The 23471-nt window shown below is 43.4% G+C and overlaps 1 protein-coding gene across 1 annotated transcript; it reads right to left on the bottom strand.

Annotated features, from left to right (window-relative positions):
* Positions 1 to 4002: 4002 nt before the first annotated feature.
* On the bottom strand, positions 4003 to 4793 carry LOC119649932 (glycine-rich protein 5-like). The gene is made up of 2 exons (XM_038052350.1): positions 4234 to 4793; positions 4003 to 4181 (listed from the first exon to the last, which is right to left on the bottom strand). Exons 1-2 carry the CDS (start codon positions 4757 to 4759, stop codon positions 4063 to 4065), a joined length of 645 nt encoding a protein of 214 aa, XP_037908278.1. The 5' UTR covers positions 4760 to 4793; the 3' UTR covers positions 4003 to 4062.
* Positions 4794 to 23471: the final 18678 nt, after the last annotated feature.

The following is a 23471-nucleotide window of genomic DNA, read 5'->3' as shown; positions in this document are numbered from 1 at the left end:
CTCTCTATAGACTCTCTTGAAAATATACTGTCGTCGAGAACAGCTGACAGAAATGGGAGGGAGCGTAGTGGCATCTCTCTACGAAAGTGCTGCAAGGGGAATTAGTGGTTACTATTGTAACAGCGAAAGCTACTGTAACCTCTTTTGAATACTTCAAAGCACCTGGCATGGATCGCATCTATTCAGCGATAATAAAGGAGAGTATAGAATACTCTTACTGTACAAGACTATGATCTTGCCAGTCCTCATGTATTCCTCGGAAACTTGGGTTCTTAGCAAGAAAAATTGCGAACTCTTGGCCGCGTTCGAGAGAAGAATCCTCAGAAGAATTTTTGGCCCCCTACATGAGGATGGACGATTCCGTAGCCTACACAATGACGAAATCTATGAGCGATACCATGACCGTCCGGTTGTGGATAAAATCCGGCTCAATAGGTTACGGTGGGCGGGTCACTTAATCCGTATGGATGAGGATGATCCCACCCGGAAAGTCTATAAGGGCAATATTTATGGTAGAAAAAGAAGACGAGGCAGACCCTGCCTAAGATGGAGCGATGGCGTGGGTCGGGACGCCAGACAGCTTTTAGGGATATCTAATTGGTGGACCTCGGCGCAAAACCGGGATGTCTGGAGTTCCTTATTAAGGCAGGCCTAGACCGGATACCGGTTGTTGCGCCGTTGATGATGATGATGATGATAGAATACTTAGAGCAACTTATGAAATATTTTTTGAGGACGACTTGCTTAGGGCTGCGTTCCTCTCGGCAGAATGTTAAGGTAGTCTTCATGTATAAGCCTGTGGAAGATGACTATTCAAGGGCGAAGAACTTCAGACAAATGAACTTAACATCATTTTCGCTGAAATGTCTCAGGAGGCTGGTTGAGGGTCGCATTCGCAAGAAGGTGCTAAGGTCGCAACCACCAAATGAAAGGCAATACCCTTACCAGGGTAGAAAGTCTTGTGAGTCTTCTCTTCACGCTGAGTTTCAAAGTTAAGATCTCAGAACGCTGTGTAGAAATATACAACTTGGTTGACAGTTGAGGCCTCAGGCAGTAAATAAAAAATAAAAACGGTATGATTTGCAAAAAGACGGAAACTGAATGATCTTTCTGTAAAATATCCGCGAGTTATTCTAGACAAGAAGTTTCTTTAGAACAAACATGTAGAGGTAAAGATTCAATGAGCTCCCACAGCTTATGAGCTGTATAGGAGGACCTTTGCCTCGACACGCCTCAGGTATGGATATATGTACGTTGCTATCATTAGGCCGATGTTCGCTTATGTATCCGTAGTATCGTGGGTTAAGATTAAACAAAAATGGGACCCCCTTCCATTTGTTAGGTAGAAGATATGAAGTTCTCTTGAAACGCAGGGAAAACTGAAACGTCCCAGAAGAATGCGCCGTAGGATATACTGATGATTTCTACACCGATGGCTCAAAAACAGATCAAGGTTCTGGAGTAGGAGTGTACCTTTCGAAAAAAAAAAACAAAAATTGAATTTTTCCTTTGGGGTAATATGTAACGGGAAATGCAATTCTAAGGGCAGCAACAAGGGTGGTTGACAAACGGTTGAACGACAGGCGCTATGGCTAGTCAAGCTGAATTGAGCGCTTTGAGCGTTTGATCGCCTGAAAAATTATTTAGGAATGTTGAAACCAATTAAACTCTGTTTCTAGGTTCAATACCGCCGAACTACTCTGGGTACCCGGTCATTAGGATGTTGTGGGAAATAAAATCTCGGATGCTTTAGCTAAAGAGGGTTCAATTTCCCATATAACCAAAGCGGAACCAGTAATTGGGGTGTCAGTAATATTGGCTAATGCTATCTTCAAAAACTGGCAACGAGCTTCCCATAATGGCAGGTGGTAGAGCTTTAATGCTGCTAAACACACCAAACTTTTCCTGTCAGAATCAAATAAAGATACTGCAAAGTTTATCCTGTCGAAAAGCAGGATAATTCACAATTCATAATTCACATGCTCCTCCTGTAATGAGGAAGCTGGATCCACGGAACATTTTCTATGTGAGTGTTGCGACCATGGTTGCATCAAACGTTCGATTTGTGGTGCTGATGTGCTCCAACTGCAGCAGGTAGCATCACATCCACTAATGTAAATCCTGGCATACATAAATGAATTCGGGATATTCCGTTAGCCTTATCGCTCTTTCACCTCATACACACACACACAATCGCGTGAAGGCGAAAGTGAAATAAAAAGTGTCGTGAAATGCGATGCTTCATTTCTGTAGATGGTAGATGGTACGGTCTCCGCTATATACCCTTACAATTTCTATTGTTATTAATAGAATCAGTGTTATTAGAGACAGGAAGAGCCGCTCAATAATATCTGCGTGTTACGCTGCCTTTTCAGGAGGCTTGTGATTTTCGTCAGTAGAATTTGCTCCTCTCATAGTGTCATGACGAGCTCCCCGATAAACGGAGGGTTGAGCATCACTATGCTTTTGTAAATAATATTGTGTGGTATGAATATATTGTACTAACAGGGATTTTATCGAAAATTACTCCCGAGGCCAGTTAAATAATGCTATATTATAAAACTGGCCAAGGATATTGCCAAAGCAGGTATTTATTTTCAAACTTCTTCTTCCTCATTGTAGATAACATTTTATAATAATAATAATAATAATAATCGTTGGCACAACAATCCATATTGGATCAGGGCCTTGAAGTGTGTTAGAGCACTTCATTCAAGACCGTAACGGTACACTACAGTAGACTGTAGGAGGCAATGTGGTCAGCATTGCGCTCGCCCGAGATTATTACCCTGATTTGACTCAGGTACTCATTCACAGCTGAGTCGACTGGTATCCGACATCAAATCACGATACAAATCCCACTGCCGCCAGCGAGATTTGAACCGCGACCTTCCGTACGACAGCCTTGTGCTCTAACCACTCAGCTATCCGGACACAGATAACATTTTGTGAACCTTAATGTTGACAGCGAGCGGAAGAGTTGTAGTCACACATCGTTATGTTTGTCTTTTGCAAATGCATGCTTTGTTCCTTCTACAATTGATATGCCTTTAATACATAGATCTACAACCGTTTTTTTACACTTTGGTTAATTAATACCATGTTAACGAATAATAATATTGTCAAGCAAAGTCGCACTGCGGGAAAAAAAACCACTATGCTCCTGTACTGATGATAGTATATCTATTATCTAGCGTATATCGTTCAAGCCTATAATTGACAGTTACGTATCTGTGGGTTTTACGTAAGCACCTGTCCAGGGGAATTAATCCTACGGATTCATTTGTGACCACAATCAGAGCGCCGCTGAGACAAGCACAACGGTCGCCTACTTCATCACGGCCAGGAAACCAAAGTGAATACAGCGTTTTCTGGTGCAACCAGGAGGAGGTTCTCCACAGCCATTTAGTTTTGGTTTGGCCGACAGGGTTGCTGCCCCCACCTTCTCGCCACCATCTTGAGCGCCAGCCTATAACTGGCAGGAACTTTATTATTTTTCCTAAGTATTCCAACCAGTAAGTATTCCAACTATGATCCGGAGTGTCCTCTAAGTGAGGTTTAAAAAATATTTTTCTAGCGCTTGGGTTCGTATCCTCCCATGAGCACTCTGCACTGTTCCTGTCCTCGTTTTTCAAGATTCCGAAGAAGCGCTCCGGCCTGTGTAGCCGCGTTCTGTTTTCCAGGCCAGGTAGTCCACAATTCATTGCCTTCTAACCCACTGTGGCTTGGAACCCAGAGTATCCAGAACTTATTGAGCGTGCCGAACATATTCAGTTTATTAAGGCATTCCCTCACCAGATTAGAATTCGCCTCGTTGAACCTAAATGCCTTAATAGCCGCTTGGCTGTCCGTGAGAATGGTAATATTCTATCCCCTATCGTTCCTTTCGATATTGATGCAGGCACATCTGTCTATGGCGTATATTTCCAGCTGGAATATACTAGTGTGCTTTTTGAAGAAACAAATCAGTTCAGATCAGTTTTACAGAATACTTCCAAAAAGTGCGGCAAATTCGTTTATTTTTAGTTTACTTAAGATAATGATACGAACTTATTACTAGACTTAAAAGTTGAATGTTTCAGAGGCAGACGAAGCACTTGCAGATGATTCAGATCCTCCAAAACCGCCTGAGTTGAAACTTTCCGATTGGGCATTCGCTTTTGATGACGACTCCTTGAATTCTGTAAGTTTCAGATTATAATTTTTGCTTTAAAATACTGCTTCTGATCTTACCACCACCACGTCCGAATCCACCACCACCTGGACCGAAACCTCCACCGCCTGGACCGAAACCACCACCACCGCCTGCACCAAAGCCACCAGCACCGCCTTCACCAAAGCCACCAGCACCGCCTTCACCAAAACCACCACCACCGCCTGCACCGAGGTCGCCGCCAAGGGCTGGTCCAATGCCACCACCACCTGGGCCAAAACCACCACCAACGCCTGGACCAAAACCTTCACCACCACCAAAACCACCGCCACCGCCTCGACCGAATTCACCTTCAACTGGCTTACCGTGGTGATGGTGGTGGTGGTGGCCTTTGCCGCCGAAACCACCACCGCCGCCACCGCCACCGAAGCCACCACCGCTACCAAAACCACCACCGCCACCGAAGCCACCGCCACCCCCGAAGCCCCCGCCGCCACCGCCTCCACCACCTCCTCCGAAACCTTCACCCAGTCCACCGAATGGAGGAACAGCAACGGCCATTGCGAGCACGACGAAGCTCACTATGAGGACAGATAAGAACCTCATTTTGTAAATCTCGAGTTACGAAAAATAACTGATATCGATTAGGTATATCATTCCGCCTTTTATATATTTTAGCACAATCTTTCAAAATCTGGATTGACTAGCTAATTACTCATCAGTTGTTGTTCGTTCTGATTCGAGCCAATCAGATACGACTATGGATTCACATCTTAGATACGTGCCTACTCTTACGTATGTTTGTCCCTCTATTAAATATTTCTTAAAATTTTCCAATTATTTTTTGTTTATTTGCCATTTTTGAAAAAATTACCAAAAACCGGAATCCCACCAATTTATCTACATACATATGTATGTACGTGCAATGAGAAAACGTTTTCATCTCGGCCACCTTAAACGAAGTTCTGCATCATTCCCGCTTACTGATAAACATTGAAATTTTTTTATATTATCTGCTTATCGGTCCAGGCATTGAGTCACGCTTTTCTTGGTCGCGGACTTGAACTTTCATTTTGGTTGCGTACACGTGATGGAAAAGTCTCACTGAGACCGGGGAATCTTTAATCAAGTTCCCTCAAACTGTTTAGTTTGCATTTGCACGCGCTCGCTGCTAATAAGGACGGGATTTTGGGTGGATGAGGCTTCGCTTTGGTAATACACCCAGCGAAATAATTATATGTGCAAACAATTATTTTGAAATTGATAACAAAAGTGGTTTTATTTGATTTTGTTTATATTTTTATTGAAACAGGTTTAATGTAAGAATACAAAAAATAGATTGCCCTTTTTATTCTGTTGGCTCTTTTAGTCAATATAAAGTGAAAAAATTAAGCTCCGAAGGAAATATTTATATGTGCAAAAGTAAATTAGATTATAAAAAAAATAAGAAAAATAAGCTATAAAAACAAGAATTGATATTTTAGTATTTAGTATGGTCTCCATTATTATAAACCACTTGACTTAATCTAAATGGCATAGAATTAATTAAGGAATTGAGCGTAGAATCGTCGATTTTGGCCCATTCTTCCTTGATAGCTTCTTTGAGGTCCTTGAGGGTGTCAAATTGGCGGCCATTTTTATAGACTGGCTGAGAAAGAATACTCCACAAATTCTCCACTGGATTTAAGTCTGGACTGACAGCAGGCCACTCCAATAAAGGCACATTTTTGGAAGCAAAGAATTGCTTTGTAAACTCAGCAGAATGTATTGAAGCGTTGTCCTGCTGAAAAGTCTAGGACTCACCATAAATATCTTCAGCAAAGTCTAACAATACATCGTTAAGGAGTTCCACGTACATCTGCGCGTTGACTTTATGCGAAATAAAGCAAATTGGTGTCTTTCCATGGTACCCGAAACCTGCCCATACCATCAGAGATCCGCCGCTGAAATTGCGAGAGTAGCGCGTCTGTCGTGGTTGTCTGGAATCTCGCCAATACTTTTGGGAACCATCTGGTCCATCCAGATTAAACTTTTTCTCATCGCTGAAGGTGACATTTCGCCACGCTTCGCGCCAAAATTTATATTTTTCAGCGAACTGGAGACGTGCCTTCTTATGATGAGGGAAGAGTCTGGGTTTGGCACTGCGGTTTTCATATCGAATGTTACTGCTTTCATGTAAAATTTGTTGAATACGACGCCTAGTCACTTGCGGATCCAGTTCTGCTTTAATTTATCCAGCACTCATGTTTTTGAACACAGCTAGGCGACCGATTTCCCGTTTGGTCCTATCACAAACCATGGGTTTTCTTCCACTTCGCTTGATTTTGGCATAATTTTCAGAGTCGTCCAGAAAGTTTCTAATCGTATTCCGATGGCGATTAACTCTTGCAGCAATTTCCCCAATTTTCATACCAGATTCATGAAGAGCAATTACGATCCCACGCTCATTTTCCGTCAGAGTGGTTCCACGTGGCATAGTGCTTTAAAAAAAATTTTTCTGTTCGAAAAATAACTATTTTAATCTATAAATATAAATTTACCTTCTTCCTTACTGATTAAAATACTCACAAAACGTAATTACTTTCACACTGCGCGCTTCAAAACACTATCGCTATTGAAATGCACATATAAATATTTCCTTCAACAGACAGACGCCGCCGCAGGTTTTTGTTAAATAACGGTACCGCAACAGAGCGAAAATGAAAAAAAACCGATTGTGTTAAGAAACTACACACATACACGAAGTTATCTGCGTACTCAATGAATAATAACAATTATTATAAAAAGAAATCATACCAAATATATTTTTGCACATATAATTCTTTCGCTGGGTGTAATCTTGTAGAGGCAGTTGTTTGATGTTTAACAGGTCTAAAGACCGGCTTAAAAGGAGAACTGCACCCTAAACAACTGTTCGTTTTAAAGCTCGTGTAAAATATATTAGTTGGCCTCATGACATTTTCCGATAGATTGAAAACTGAGGTTATCATGCTTTAAGCTAAAAATCAAACTCAGATAATTGCAACCTTTAAAATTAAATACTTGCATTTAGATGTAGCGTGATTCGGAAAAAATAAAATCCGGGACTCCTCTTCAGAGCTCCTTCGTACTATCGATTGAGTTTCCCATACATACGAAACTAAACTAACTTTTAATATCGGTTGGAATAAAGAGGCAGGACTCGAAATGTACGCGATATGAAATGTAACAAGTTTTATTTTTATAATCCATTCAGACAAATAAAACATTAAAAAGGATGACCAAGATTGAAAGAAATTTGGGCTAAATGATCCCATCCCTATATTAATAATATTCCATCCCTATATTTAATAATAAGACCATGGAAAATTCGTCTGGAACTTTGGCATGACTTACTAAGGCAGGACATTGCTAGGCTGACCCAAATCAGCTCTGGAAATGCCAGCAGGTGGGTGCAAAATTAAGTACAAAAAAAAAAATTGGGGTAAATTTTGAGGGGATCACCGTCAAAGCACGTCGAACTTTGTGGATGTTACCAAGGAGGAGGTTCGACGAGCCATAAACAGCTTGAAAAAGAAAGCTTTCATGGCTATTGAATGATGCTGCAGGGTATGGTTTCGCAATAAAGTATAGCCTGACACACTTGATGTACTTAGATGTCATCAGGCTGTATACTGGTATTGACAACCACCTTAAAAGTCTCTTGTGAATAGTACACATGTTTATTCGTAATATTCGGATGGAATTTGGATTAAGCAAGTGTCGAATTCAAGCCATCCGCAAAGGTCATCACGAGCCGCATGCTTGACATAGCATTGTTGACCTCCATATCCACGCTATGATCGAGACAGATTTCTACAAATTACTAGGAATTTTGTAAGGAATGTACGCTCGAGTTGGTGATCTGGAGGATGCTTTGCTGTCAGAATCCCTGTGACGTGTAAAGCTGATATTGAAATCGCATCTCTCGCGGAGCGCATTCACAACATCACGGCACAACATCACCGCCAAGTCAACTTGCTCCGCGGGTATTTTTACAGCAGATAGCAGGCAGGTCGCTTGCAAGATGCTGTTTGTAATGCAAACTGTGGAATGACTCCACTTAACTTGAAGAATCGATTTATCAATCCTTTGAGTGATGTGAAGTCGGACCAGGATTGCTCTCCATTGCCTTTGGCAACCACTTGTCGACTTAAATTTGTTGAACAGATGGTTTTGTACTGGGAAGCTCTTTGCTGAGACGGAGGAATTCATGTGTGCCATTCAGAACATCGTGGTCGTCACCCCCCAGGCATAATGCTGTATGTGAGGCGATTCACCGAAACCTTGCTGCATGGGCTGATGTTTACCAGTATGGGCCGCAGGCAGTACTTGATAATTCTGCTTACAGCATGTACTGGGGCCGGCAAGTTCTAACTGATCGTTATACACCACGCAACAAGCCTGACTTGCTGTTAATTGACATGACGGCCCGCAACACGATTTTTACTCACTAAGATTGTCTTTCGTTAAGCCACGAATAAGGTTTTTCGATCCAGCAGCCGCTAACTACAGTAACTTGATTGGTTTTCCTGCAGGACTGACTGTTTCTTAAAAGCTTTTTTCATTAAGGTACTTGCCTTCTATGACAGTAAGTGGGCTTTACTGTTTTCAGTTGTCTCGACAGACTTGTGATATCCGTTAATTTTTAGACCTCGATATCTCATAGCATGTGTTTCGCTATCGGTATGGCAAGTCTCTATGCAGATCTTCATTTCGAAACTATCAAGCAGCGCCTCCTATGTTTTTTACCACTTTGGTTTGGAGAATTTATACAATTCTCAAGTAAGTTTCCTTAGTACAGTCCTAAAGCTAAGGAATACGTCCATATGGCCTTTAGAAAATGTTTATAAATCAGTAATTTGTTGTCGATGATGGGCCGGGAATCCCTTCCCAACACCCAGTACATCTGTTTGTACGTGGCATTGACCTCTTTTTTTTAAGGTCTTATATAGAACAAAACTTTTTGTCCGCCGGTCTGTCTTTTTCTTTTTAAAAGCTAGAAATCTTCAAAAGCACTGGCCTGGAGAGCATCATTTCTGAGATCACGGGTGCTGAATCATCTGAGATGGTCCTGAAGGTAGATATGCTCTTAGGGCTGCTCTTCTGTAGAGCGCATGCGGTAAAAACAGCAGCGCTCCTACTACATTAGCTCTATTATTGCGTGTATGCACGAATTTCGAGCGCGACTTGTTCCCTTCTTCAGTACAATTGCTAATTTAGCAAAAGTCATAACGATTCTATAGGCGTTTTCTACGGGTTTATATCCGCCTCCGCACAGACAAAACATTCCTACTTACTCCACTGGATCAAGGAGCCATGCGACTTTTGTGGGTTTCCTTATAACCATGCTCTTTTTGCTCTTTCAGGTTGGGGAGCAAGCAAGCAAGGAAGCAGAAAGTAAGAAACCGCAACTCATACAATCTTCCCAATTTGGTGCTTGCCGAAGAATGAATGTGACCACAACCGTAGAGGTATGTTCATTCCCAACTGGTCCGGTCCACCATCAAGTGGATGGCGGATTTAGGGCTTCCTCCCCTGCAGAATGATATCTCCTGAAAATAAAGTAAATAATATTTAGTATGTTACTATACTTTTCCGAAGTTAACTGAAAATTCCCCTTAAGTTTACATTATAATCATACATTTTAATTATGATACTAACAAATTTGGTGGAAGTCCTACTACTCCTGATGAAGTTATAGTAGAACACATTTATCTACTTCGTGTGAATTTACAGCGACCCAATACATTGAATGCTTATATCACCATAAATTGAATAGTTTGACATATTAAATGCATATACATTACGAGCTACGTACAAATGGAACAGTTTTGTGCTTAAATATTCTTACATAAAGCCTTTCATATACGAAGTATCTAGCTTCTGCCAACGATTGGCTGTCCGCGCACTTCGGTTACCTTATAGTGAAACAGCAGCATCGTTTTGTGAAACAATAATCTACTAGTTCAAACCTTCCGGACTTTACCAACTTCTTTGCTAAATGCCTTAATTTATTGCACATGCATGCGCTATTTACGCCGGTTTTTCTAAAGCTTTTGATTTCGTTAACCACAATAATCTCCTCTCCAAACTCTTTCTGCTCAATTTCACCTGCTGAAAATGTTATAGATCTCCACCTCCCAATCAAACCGTTCCGGCCAAGTTTCTTTTCATGGTTACTCATCCCTTTTCTTTTCTTCTTTCCTTGGCTTCCTACTAGTCCATATTTTATTAATGACCTTTCTCACATCTTCAGTTGCCCGTTTTTGCTCTACGCAGCCAACCTTAATTTGTTTGTTACTGTTTCGTCCTCGCTGGACTGTGCCCTGTTGCAATCCAACCTAGATTGCAAGTGTGCGTTGGCGCTCGGTTAGCAAGGTGGTACTAAATGTCAGCAAATGACACTGGATATGCTACTCGGTTAAAGCCTCCCCAATATTCTTTTCCTTCTGGCTTGGTGAACAACCCCTATTACAACTTTCCTTCTTTCAAGGCCTGGGTGTAATCTTCGATGGAAAACTCCGTTTCCATTCCAATTTCGTTGACATCATCAACCGCGTTCTCAAAATGTCTGGTTTTATTCTACGTTCCTCCCCCGACGTAACCTCAATCCAGCCTTCCTTAACACATTTCAACTGCCTTATTAGAAACATCCAATCTGGTCTCATTTCCGCAACTGTGACTCCGAATTCTTTCAGTCAAGATCGATTGGCATTGAATTTGGAGTGTGAGTAGATGGTGGCATAAGAAACAAAAGTTATATAGTGCCGATGTGCACCTCCCAAAAATAGGTCGGTTTGCCACATCCGATTTACTCGGAAAAGGCAATTGTCACGAAATCGGGTGAGAAGGTGTGATTTGTGAACCCCTTTACATATGGCAAGTGGCGCCATTTTGTGCTGAGTTTGAAGAGGGCTCCCCATACAGAATATGGTCATGTGGGGTATTAAATGAAAGGACTCGATTAGTAGTAACTCATCTTATTTCTGATGTTGGGTGAAACACAGGGGGGTGAGGGCTCAAAATGTGTGCCACAAAAAGTGAAACAGGTCTCGCTCTCAAAACCTATCCAACCGAAAAATCTGAAAAAAATTGCAATAGTGCATGTATCTACGTTAGGACGTTAGTATCAGTAGTATTTACTTCAAGTAGACGCACAAAAGCATGCACGGGGTAAAATAGAAATGCTTGGAGTTGCGCTTGTTTATCACATATATATATACATATATCTGGAGTTTAGCCATTAATGAAGGAATATTTTGCATTTATAGCTATATACGAATAGAAAACCATGCGCAGGAAGTTCTTCACATAATATAAACACAAAACTTTTTACCCGAAGCGCCCAGCTTCCGACTTGTTTATTTTTTGAGAAATGTCAATATCACGCGAAAGTGGATATTCTCAAATAATATATAAATATATTGCGTGCTAGGTACTAATGGGGCAAACGTACACTCAAGTGTCTTTATAAACGAAAAACACAAACGATTTCATATCTGAAGCGTCTAGCTTCCGGTTTCTCGACTTGTTTAGTGTTTAATGCATTTTTTACATCTACGGTTACCATTGCGCAGACCAACCACCATATTGACTACGTCGATACTTGACCTCGCCTTACGAGGTGGGTACGGCTTGTCAAAAATTCTTCCCTGTTTTTCCGCAATAGCCAGCAGTTTGTTGTATATTACTCGGTCTATAATCCTCCTCATTCAGTCACCAAATGGTTTACTTGACTTCGGAATGAGTATCAAATTTTGAAGCTTTCATTGTTCGGGGAATGCGCCTTCTCAACCTGGTGCTGTCCTGTCTACCTTCTTTAGGGCAATATTCGGGGTTTCAGCCGGCCCAGAGGTCATATTTTCAACGAGTTTCTTTGTTGTATCTAGAACTCCCTTATGCATCCCTGCAGGAACTTTGTCGGGGTTTACATGTATTGCAGCAAAACGTATATAGTTCACATCTTCGGGGAAGAGAGTGTTTACTATAATATATTATGTAAGAACTTAGGGCAAGTAATCGGTGGGAAGTGTTTGCCTTTTGGTGATGACATTACCGACCTGGATGAACCAGCCCATGGATCAGAGTCATCTTGGCTTGAATTGTTCGGGTTTGCTCTTCATGATAGCTATTTACAATTTTTCTTCGTTGATCTGTACTGCACGTATGGCTTCTCGAACCCAGGTTGGTTTCTTCTGCGCTGAATATGGCATTGCATGCATGCTTCAGGTTTTTCACGACCTCTGCAACTTTTTCTTGTGCGCTTCCGGATAACAATGTGTCTTCCAGAAGTACCTCCTTGAATATTTCTGCATGAAATTTGTTGGTTGTCCAGCTCATCGTTATTCTGTTTGGTGCCTTCATATTATTCCTAAGCGAGGTTTGAAGAAGAAGGCTGATGATCAATCAAATGCCACTGCAAGTACTTAATTAGGGTATGCTATTTTTGGACTCCCCTTCTGTCTGTCTGTTATACGCACTTTCCTTAGAAACGGTTATTCCTAGTGATACGAAATTTGGTTGGAAAGTGGAAAGTGTGAAGTGCACGAATGCAGTGAGTGGCAACCTACGTCATGCAAAAGGGGGGTGAAATTATTTCACCGAATGTATTCATGTGTATTAAATGAAAGACCTCGATTAGACTTTTCTAAAGCTCTTCTTCTCTTTCTTCAGCCGTTGTCTCGTTCACAAGTAGGGTCGGTTCGTCGTGATCGGTTTCGCCATTTTGTTTTATCAAAAGCCTGGTCTGGATGCAATCGTGCGGCTTTACAATCTCCATCCACCGGTGTTTCGACCGGCCTTTTGGTTGGTTACCATTGACTTCGATTTTCAGGCCAATCTTGGCGAATAAATTTTCGTTAGCGCGAATTACATGACCATATCATCGAAGACGCCTCTCTCGCAATTTTTCCACGATCGGTGCATCCCCATATCGATTGCTGATATCCTCATTTCGGATGCGATCAATATGTATCACGCCATTAGTCCAGCGGAACATCTTCGTCTTCATTACCACAAGACGCGTTCATTGCCTTTTGTAGTCGGCCAACACTCAGAACTATAGACGGGAACAGGATGGACGACATTGCGTTATATTTCAGATATGAGATGTTCGTTGATACGTCCATTACAAAGAACACCAGTTGCTGGAACGCTACTTTATCCAACTTGCGCTAATATGTGAATAAATGTCATAACGCAGTTATCCATTGACTGATAGCATTGACCCGAGATATTTAAATCGCTCAACTCTGGGCAGGTTACTGCAGCTGACAGTGATTGTGCCTATTTCATGGGGCTTGGTCTTCAAAAATTCTGTTTTATTTACATTCAATCTGGCACCGTGTTGTATGAGGCGATCATTCCTTTTTTGGACAAATTGCTCGAGATCATTTTTGTTACTAGACGTTAGAAGAAGATCATCTGCATAAAGCAGCGTATAGGGTGCTGGATATTAGATGTCCCGTTTGACGGTGTCCATAAAAAGAACAAAGAGGAGTGGTGAGAAGGCCCTTCCTTGACGAATACCAACAGAGACACGAAAGTTTTGGTACACCCACTACAAGCACAGAGTTCCTTTGGTACTAGGTGTTGTCGAGGAGCATACCAGATAAGTTCATGTGGCGTACACTCAAATGCTTTTGTCCAGATCCAGAAATGCAATATCATCGTTATCAACGGCGCAACAACCGGCATCCGGCCTAGACCTGCCTTAACAAGGAACTCCAGAAATCCCGGGTTTGTGCCGAGGTCCACCAATTCGATATCCCTAAAAGTTGTCTGGCGTCCTGACCTACGCCATCGCTCTATCTTAGGCAGAGTCTGCCTCGTTTTCTTTTTCTACCAAAGATATTGCCCTTATAGACTTTTCGGGTGGGATCATCCTCATCCATACGGATTAAGTGACCCGCCCACCGTAACCTATTGAGCCGGATATTATCCACAACCTGAAGGTCATGGTATAGCTCATAGATTTCGTCGTTATGTAAGCTACGAATCGTCCATCCTCATGTAGGAGGCCAAAAATTCTACGGAGGATTCTTCTCTCGAACACGGCCAAGAGTTCGCGATTTTTTTTGCTAAGAACTCAAGTCACCAAGAAATGCATGAGGACTGCCAAGAGCAATGTTTTGTACAGTAAGAGCTTTGACCCTATGGTGAGACGTTTCGAGCGGAACAGTTTTTGTAAGCTGAAATATGCTCTGTTGTCTACCAACAACCGTCCGCGGATTTCCTCGTCCTAGCTATTGTCGGTTGTGATTTTCGATCCTAAATAGGAGAAATTATCAACAGTCTCAAAGTTTTAGTCTCCTATCTTTATTCTTCCCGTTTGACCAGTGCGGTTTGATGTTGTTGGTTGGTTGGTTTTCGGTGTTGACGTTGCCACCATATATTTTATCTTGCCTTTTTTGATGTGTGGCCCGAGATCTCACGCCGCCTGCTCGATCTGGATGAAAGCAGTTTGTATGTCTCGGGTCGTTCTCCCCATGATGTCGATATCGTTAACATAGGCCAGTACTTGGGTAGATTTAAAGAGGATTGTATTCCTCGCATTTACCTCAGCATCACGGATCACTTTTTCCAGGGCCCGGTTAAAGAGGATGCATGATAGACCGTTGTTGCTTTTATTTGGCCTCGCACATTGGTCAGGGTCAGCCTAGTCAGTCTTATTAATTCCATCGGGATATCGAATTCTCTCATGCCTATGTACAGTTTTACCCTGGCTATGCTCTCATAGGCGGCCTTAAAGTCGATGGAAAGATGGTGCAGCTGATGTCCATATTCCAACAGGTTTTCCACTGCTTGCCGCAGGAAGAAAATCTGTTGCTCATTTGCCTGGAATGAAGCCTTTTTGGTATGAGCTAATTGTGTTCTGGGCGCATGGGGTTATTCAATCTAGCAAGATAGCGGAGAATATCTTACTCAGCAACGTTATACCTAATTGCTGCACTGTGTGATATCTCCCTTTTTATGTAAGGGATAGATAATGCCGAATGCAAGACGACTGCATTGATTCCATGTCCCAGAACTTGAGCATAAGTTACTGAACCGCTTGGTGTAATTGGTCGCCTCCAAATTTAAATAATTCGGCTGTAATTCCATCGGCTTCTGGCGACTTATGATTATTAAGCCGATGAATTACAAGGACTGTTTCTACTACTTGGTGGTGGCAGTATTTGTCCGTCGTCTTCAGTTGGCGAGACCTCCAACTCGCCGATATTCTGGTTGTTGAGCAGTTCATCAAAGTAGTCGATCCATGTCGGAAATTAGATTTCTCTCTTTGTCTCGGAGAATGAGCATCGAGGTGTGTAAGGCTTTATTCTGCTGACTTGTTGGTAAAACTTTCGCGTCTGGTGCGGCTGCTCCCTGTACTTTTCGAGTTCACAGACCTATTGGTATGCAGCATCATCTGCTAGCTTACATTCAACGTCGAATCAACCGTTCCGACTCCTTTTGTAACTGGGACCAAATATGTTTGTGGACGTTTGTGGCCGTATTTATGATAACGTTCTTCAGGTGATTGTGAAAATCATTTGTTGATGTTTCATCTCCAGAATCTCTGTTGACTGCGGTTATTGCGACATCCATTTCCCCTTTATAGGTATTGCAGAGGGTTGTGCTGTGGATGGCTTCAGTGTTAACTTTCACCCGATATTCAGAGAGGATTGTAAGTTGTGTTGTTATTCGAGTTCGGAACACCATGCCAATTAGATAGTGATCCGAGTCTATATTGCCCCTTTTATGTTCTGACATTCATCAAGGCTGAGAGGTGGCGGCGTTCGATCAGCACGTGGTCCCGTCTGGAGAGGCCCGCGGTTGTTTGTGGACAGCTTTCCCAGGTACTTCCAACAACCACTTCGCGTGACACTGTTAATTGAATAATCCGCAGTTCGTTATCATTTGTATTTTGATGTAAGCTATGGGAGCCAACGTATCGCCTGAATACGACCTCCGTCCCTACTTGGCTGTTAACATCCCCAAGTATGAATATTATAACTGGGACAGGCTTCGACGGTTCGTTCTACCGCCTCGTAGCAAATATCCTTCTCCGATTCTTCAGTCTCCTCTGTAGGGGCGTGAACGTTAATGAGGCTTATATTTCAAAATTTGCCTCGCAAACGCAGAGTGCATAGCCGTTCGCTTATGTTTTCAAAGTCGATAACAGAAGGTTTCATTTTTTGGCTGACTAAGAAACTTACTCCGAGCATATGGTTTACTGGATGGCCACTGTAATGTATGTTGTGGTGACTCTTCTCCTGAATACCGGTCCCTGTCAAACATATCTCCTGCAATGCTATTACGTCAGCCCTGTATTGGGACAGGGCATCGGCTAGCTCTCTCTCTCTCTGTACAGGGAGTGCACGTTCCATGAGAAAATTCGCAAATTGTTATTCCGTTTTCATTGCCGGGTTCGTTATTGTATAGTTAATCTAGTCCGAGGCTCCTTTTGTGGCTTCGTAACTTCGGTTTCCTTTGTAGTACAACACTACAAAGTCCTACCCAACCCCCAACCTGGATGACCAGTTGGTACAATTTGTCCCTTTTTAGGCGCGGGACACTCGCCTTCACCCTTGTCCGTTTGCAGTTTTTCGTTAAGAAAGAGCTCCCAGCGGTCACGATGTGCAGGTGGCGATAGGTTTTGGTAGTAGAGCCAAGTTCAGCAAGCGTTTCTTAGGTTTTATGCTCTATCGTGGGTACCAATCCACACATTCACTTGAAATGCAATATAGAGAGGGCAATATTCCTCAATGAGTAACGGCGCACAGTTCTTGACAAATCCTGCTTGATTCACGGTTATTTGCACGATTTCGGGAATATGGATGTCTAGAATTCGGTATGGGCAACAACTGGATTGGACGGTAATTTAAACATTCTGCTAGACTATCTTTTTTAAGGTTTTGTGTGAAACAAAACCTTATTAGAATCGAGACGGTGTCTGTCTGTCCGTCTGTCCGTCTGTCCGTCTGTCTGTCTGTCTGTCTGTCTGTCTGTCTGTCTGTCACACCCGATTTATTCAGAAACGGCTGGACCGATTATCACGAAAATTGGCGAGAGTATGTAATCTGGTGTTCCCTTTACATGCAGCAAGTGGCGCCATCTTGTGTTAAGTTTAAGGGGGGACTCCCCATACATGTGAATAGAGGGTGAAAATTTTTTTTTCACAGAATGTAGCCATGTGGGGTATCAAATGAAAGACCTCAATTAGTACTTTTCGAAACTGGTTCAATATTTGATATTGGGTGAAACATAGAGGAGTGAGGGCTCAAAATATGACCCCAAAAAAGTGTAACAGGTCTCGTTCTCAGAACTTATCCAACCGAAAAATCTGAAAAAAATCACAGTGGTGCATCTCTACGAAATCTAGGCCTCAAAATATATCCGGTTCCGATATCTGCACAAATAAAGTTAATAATAGTATATTTCCACATTTTAGAAATTTATCCGGCACCCCCCTTATGTTCATCCCAGAAGTATAAAATTTTGAAGAACATAACGCATAATTTGGTCAAGTTTGAAGAAAATCCAACTCTTATTAACAAAGTTATAGGGAGTGAAACTTTACAATTTTTTGTGAATTTCGTGCACTCTACAACCTGCATGACGTCATCACATATGAATTCGTCAATACCACAACGAAATGAGTTCTTATGAATTGGGTCGCAGAGAATTATTTTGTTTTAGCTTTTTTAGTTATTTGTCAGCCAGACATGTGTGTATGTAGGTATATAATATATGCGTGCCAACACCAGAGGTCAAATTCTGTTGGAGTCATTTGCGGAGCTGGACATCGTGCTGGCCAACGTTGGATGCGTGCCCACCTTTCGAGGAAGAGGGTCGGGTTCGATCGTTGACCTGACATTTGTTAGCACTTCACTGGTGAGGGGGATGGCTTGGCAAGTGAGTGAGCACTACACCCACAGTGACCACCAGGCCATCTTCCTCCACATTGGGAACCGGGGAAGCAGTCGACGACGCTCTGGAGGTGGAAAGGCTAAGGCGGTTGGCTGGTCTATCGGAGCTTTCGACGAGGAGATATTCCTGGCCGCATTGGAGGGAGCCCATGATCCGGATGGAACAGCGGTGGAAAGGGTCACACAGCTGTCTCAGCGTGTAACCGAAGCATGCGACGCTACGATGCCACGACGACGTTTGCACCACGGCAAGAGGCCAAACTACTGGTGGAACACGGAGATCGCTGCCTTGAGATCCTCTTGTCTCCGAGCGAGGAGACTTTCCCACAGGACAAGAGGAAGGCCGGAGCACCAGGAGCGTGAGGAAGAATACAGGGATCTGCGAAGCAACCTTAAGAAGGCCATTCGGAGAAGCAAGCGGGAATGCTACCAGAAGCTCTGCATGGAGGCTAATACGAATCCGTGGGGTACAGCCTACCAAATTGTAATGAAGAAGATCCGCGGGCGAAAATCACCTCAGGTGACATGCCCACGGCTCTTGTTGCAAATAATTGCAACTCTTTTCCCGCAGCAGGAGCAGGACGAAAGAGAACCCCAACTGGCAGCTCAGCAGGACGTCTTCTCGATCCCTGATGTTACCGAAGAGGAACTTCGGGAAATCTGCAGACGTATTGGGGACAGCAAGGCTCCGGGATTGGACGGAATTCCGAACAGGGCTCTGAAGGTGGCGGTCAAGGCCAGACCAAGGTGGTTCGCAAGCACATTCGAATCGTGCATGGCGGAAGGAGTGTTTCCCGCCCAGTGGAAGAGGCAGAAACTGGTCTTGCTACCGAAGCCTCGAAAACCACCCGGCGTGCCCTCTTCATATCGCCCTATTTGTCTCTTAGACACCATGGGGAAGATGTTGGAGAGGGTGATATACAACAGGCTGCTCCCGTTCATCGAGCTTGCGGGTGGTCTTTCAGAGCGGCAATATGGGTTTCGGCGAGCCCGTTCTACGGTGGATGCAGTAGCAAAGGTCGTGGAATTGGCTCGAAATGCGATGGCCATGGGCAAATGCTGTGCTCTGGTGACGCTGGACGTCAAAAATGCTTTTAACTCAGCCAACTGGGGCTGGATTAAGGGCGTTTTGGCCAAACTGGGTGTTCCTAGCTACTTGGCTCGGCTCATCGAGAGTTACTTTTCGGATAGACTTCTCTGGTACGAGACGGACGACGGGCCGAAGGAGTACATTGTGACAGCAGGTGTGCCTCAAGGTTCTGTATTGGGACCGCTGCTGTGGAACATAATGTACGACGGAGTGCTTGGCCTTCGCGTGCCGGAGGAGACAACGCTGATTGGTTTTGCGGACGACTTGGCGGTAATTGCAATTGCAAAGCATCCCGAGGACGTGGAGCTTTATGCAAATGAAGCCATTCATACCATCAAGTCATGGTTACGAATGGCCAAGCTGGACCTGGCGGACGAAAAGACGGAGGCGGTCCTCATTACCAACCGTAGGAAGAACAACACGGTTACCATCCGGGTTGGTAATCGTGAGGTCGTCTCAAAATCGGTTGTCAAATACCTGGGGGTGATGATCGATGCCAAGCTGAGTTTCAAGGGACACTTGGATTATGCGCGAGAAAAGGCAGCAAATGCCAGCTCATCCCTTGCAAGGATGATGCCTAACGTGGGAGGGCCGAAGTATAGTCGCAGGCTACTCATCGCGGGAGTGGTGAGGTCGATCCTGCTATACGCGGCCCCTGTCTGGGCGGGAGCGTTGAACCACGCGGTCAACCGGAGGAAGATATGTTCGGCATACCGGCCAATTGCGCTAAGGGTGTGCAGCGCATTTAGGACGGCGTCGACGGAGGCAGTGTGTGTTATCGCAGGAATGATCCCTATAGATCTTCTAGCGAGCGAGGCACACTGGCTCTACGAAAAACGGAAGGCAAATCCAGCCGAGGTGAATGCGGATTTCCGAAAAGCCATCAGGAGAGAGTTGTGTGGCAAGTGGCAACAACGATGGGATAACTCCGACAAGGGCAGGTGGACCCATACATTGATCCCGTGCATCGAGAAATGGGTCAACCGAAAGCACGGAGAATTGAATTACCACCTGACACAGTTCCTTACGGGACACGGTGGCTATAGGAAGTACTTGCATCGCTTCGAGTTGGACGAGTCTCCCAACTGTCCTGAATGCGGTGCTACACTCGAGGACCCGGAGCACGTTATGTTCTATTGTCCCAGATTTCTACAGCAGAAAAGGAGGTTGAACAGCATCTTAGGGGCGGACATCGAGCCCTCCAACCTGGTGGAAGAGATGTTGAAGTCGGAGGAAAACTGGATGGCGGTAAATGAGGCAGTAGCCGTGGTGCAGGCAAAACTCCTGGAGTTGGATCGAGCTCGGAAGGCGGCGCGACGGAGACGTGACATGGACGAGCTGGTATAGCGAACCAGAGCCTCCCCCGCGAAGTAATACTTCACGGTGGTCCCGCGGGGAGGGGCGGAAGAGTGGGGGTGGTTTTAGTGGGTGTGAATCCCACACACTGCTGCAACCTGGCGCAGCAGCGTCTTTCTAAGATTTCCACCTCCATCCATAAAAAAAAAAAAAAAAAAAAAAAAAAAAAAAAAAAATATATGCGTGCTAATGAACTTTGCGGGTAGTGCCTAATTCACATAGATATAAGAAGTAAATCGAAAATATGGGTACGATCAAATTATATACGTGCATATATGTGTACAGTATTCGGAAATAGGCAGTTTGTTTGTTTAGGGTGAGCGTAATATCTATGGCTGTAATATGTAGGTATGTCTCGTAGTTTGGAAAAATATGAAGGATTATGTTGGATTTGTGGCTATATACGGATAGAAAAATGTGCGTTGAAATTTCTTACATAAAATGAACACAAAACCTTTATATCCGAAGCGCGAGCTTCCGGTATTCCGACTTGTTTCTACATTTGAACTGTGGTACTTTCTTGCCCGTCAGATGATGTTCTACCTTCCTCAGTAACCTGATTGATGAATTCACTGAGTTACAGTGTTGGGTCCCAGCTCTTCGCTTTCCAGACATCAGATACGATGTCGTCAGGTCCTGTTACTTTCCCTAATTTCATTCATTTTACTGCCTCCTCGACTTCAGTTGCGCTGACAGGTGAAATGGTTCCAAATGCAAGGTTTGTGGAAGTGGAGGATGAACAAATTCTTCAGTTGAAATCTGCTCGAAGTATTCTCGCCATCTATCCGTCGCGCAAGCAAAGTACCGTGCTTGTCATTAACAAAACAGAAATGTTCGATATCCTGTATGCGCTTGTGTCGGCTTTTGCTAAGTCAATGCAGATCTCTCTCGCCATTCCGACTGTCGAGTTTATCGTAAAGATCTTTGTAATGGACCGCTCGGATGACAGCGATCGATTTTTTTGCTTTCCGGTTGGCATTTTTTGTAAATTTGCCAATTGATCAGCGTTTTATTGTTGAGAAACTTGTAGTAGAAGTTTTTTTTACGGAACTTTATTTCAGCACCGCCATTTCAAAGTTGGGTATGTCGGTTGATGAACCACTTATCCAGCTTGGTGACCTCAAAGGTTGCATAGGCCGCTTTGTGGATCGTGTCTATAACTTGGTTCGACAATTCTTACACATTGCTAATGGTTAGTATTCGCATAAGTGAGATCATTTCTTCTTCTTTATAACGAAATTACCAATATTTATTGTCCGGCGAGCCAGTGCGTTTCTCACGCTGTTTCATCAGTGGCTTGATTCGCAAGACGGCAATCAACAAACGATGTATTTAATAATTACAAGGTCATGGGTGTCCGCAAAAACGACTATACGCTCGACACGCTCGTAGTGCGCTCTAAACCCTTTTCCTCAAGGGCACTTGTTGCCGGTTGCCTTTCCACATGACTATTAAGGTCACCTGCAATGATGACATAATCATCAGTGGGTAAGTTTAAGGTTTTTGCATCGAGAAGTTGGCAGAAGGGATCCTTCTTGGCATCAGGTTTACTTGTCTGTGGTACATACGCAGTAAGGAAGTGAATAGTGCTATCAGCTGATATAACTATGAGCTTCATCAGCCGGTCATCAAATCATTTGACTTCTTTAATGACGTCACGGAAACCCTCTGAGATGGCAACGCCATCACCGTATTCAGTGTGTGGGCTAAGAAAATAGAGAAGTTCATAGTCATTTTTACCGCGTTCGCATTCTTTGTCGCAGCTTTTGGGTTTCTTATAGAGCGCATATATCAATGACTCGCGAGCCTCGTAAACGCCAAACGGAACGCAGCTAGCGGGTGTACAGTCAAGCAACTTTTTGTTACGCTGATCAGGAAAACGGAAGATGCCACAGAACTCAATAATCTCAGAAGTTTATACCGAATCATGAAAGAACTTGTTCCATGGTCCTGTAAAGGACATTAATGGTTGACTCTTCATCCGTGATGACGAGTAACTGAAAAGGTGGGAAGAACACCTAACTATTGTTTCTAAACCATATCAAACCCGCTGAAGTTGGAAATCGCTATTTATCTTAACATGAGGATATAGACTCCTCCTCCGCTATCATTGTACTGAAAATGAGTAAAACCGTTGGAAGCGAGCGTTTTCCTATAGCGTTATTTATTGCAACATCCGCAGCTTCTGCCGATCTGTTATTTTCACTTACATGGTGATCCTGTGAATCTGAGATCTCACAGAATGGGAAAAGGGGATTAGATTCCAAAGAAGGAAACCTATTTTGAGTGTGACAAATAGACGGGTATCAGCGTGCTACCTGCTGTCATCGTCATTTCGGCTTGAATGAATAAGTCAATCAAATATATATCTCTCACTCTATCGGTGTATCCGTAAGGCGCGAGGCTGTTGAAATCATCGAAATGATGCATTGAAACTGTGCGAAAAAAAGACACAACTCTTAATTAGGGGGAAGCAAGGAAGGATTAAGCAGCCACTCCTCTATATATTTAATACTTTCATCGTTAACCAGAAAATGGTTCTACATTCCATTGTGGGTGTGTATGGATCGATCGGGGGAAAATTCAGTTACTGATTTCATTAAGATACTTCCCATTAATGCTATTTACATCTCTCAAGCAGCGTTGCCTTGGGTTCCGGCTGGGAAGCCACAGCCTTTGAGTACTCACATTATAGTGGTCTATTATTCCTGATGCCACCGTCTTAGATAATATTCCAGATTTGTTTATGTATTCCAGGTTTTTCATTAGTGGATGTGTCCGTTGCAACTGGAGTACATCAGCATAAAAATTTAATGCCTGATGCATCCATAGGCAGGAAATATTTTCTGGATCAAGATGGACGCGCATTATTTTGTAGAATTCCTATTTTGAACATGTGCGCAGCTAGTCAATTTCCGTTAGTCAGAAGGCACACAAA

This window comes from Hermetia illucens, chromosome 2 (assembly GCF_905115235.1).
Source record: "Hermetia illucens chromosome 2, iHerIll2.2.curated.20191125, whole genome shotgun sequence".
NCBI lineage: Eukaryota > Metazoa > Arthropoda > Insecta > Diptera > Stratiomyidae > Hermetia > Hermetia illucens.
Note: the sequence above shows the minus strand (reverse complement) of the source record. Positions and strands in the feature narration are given on the sequence as shown.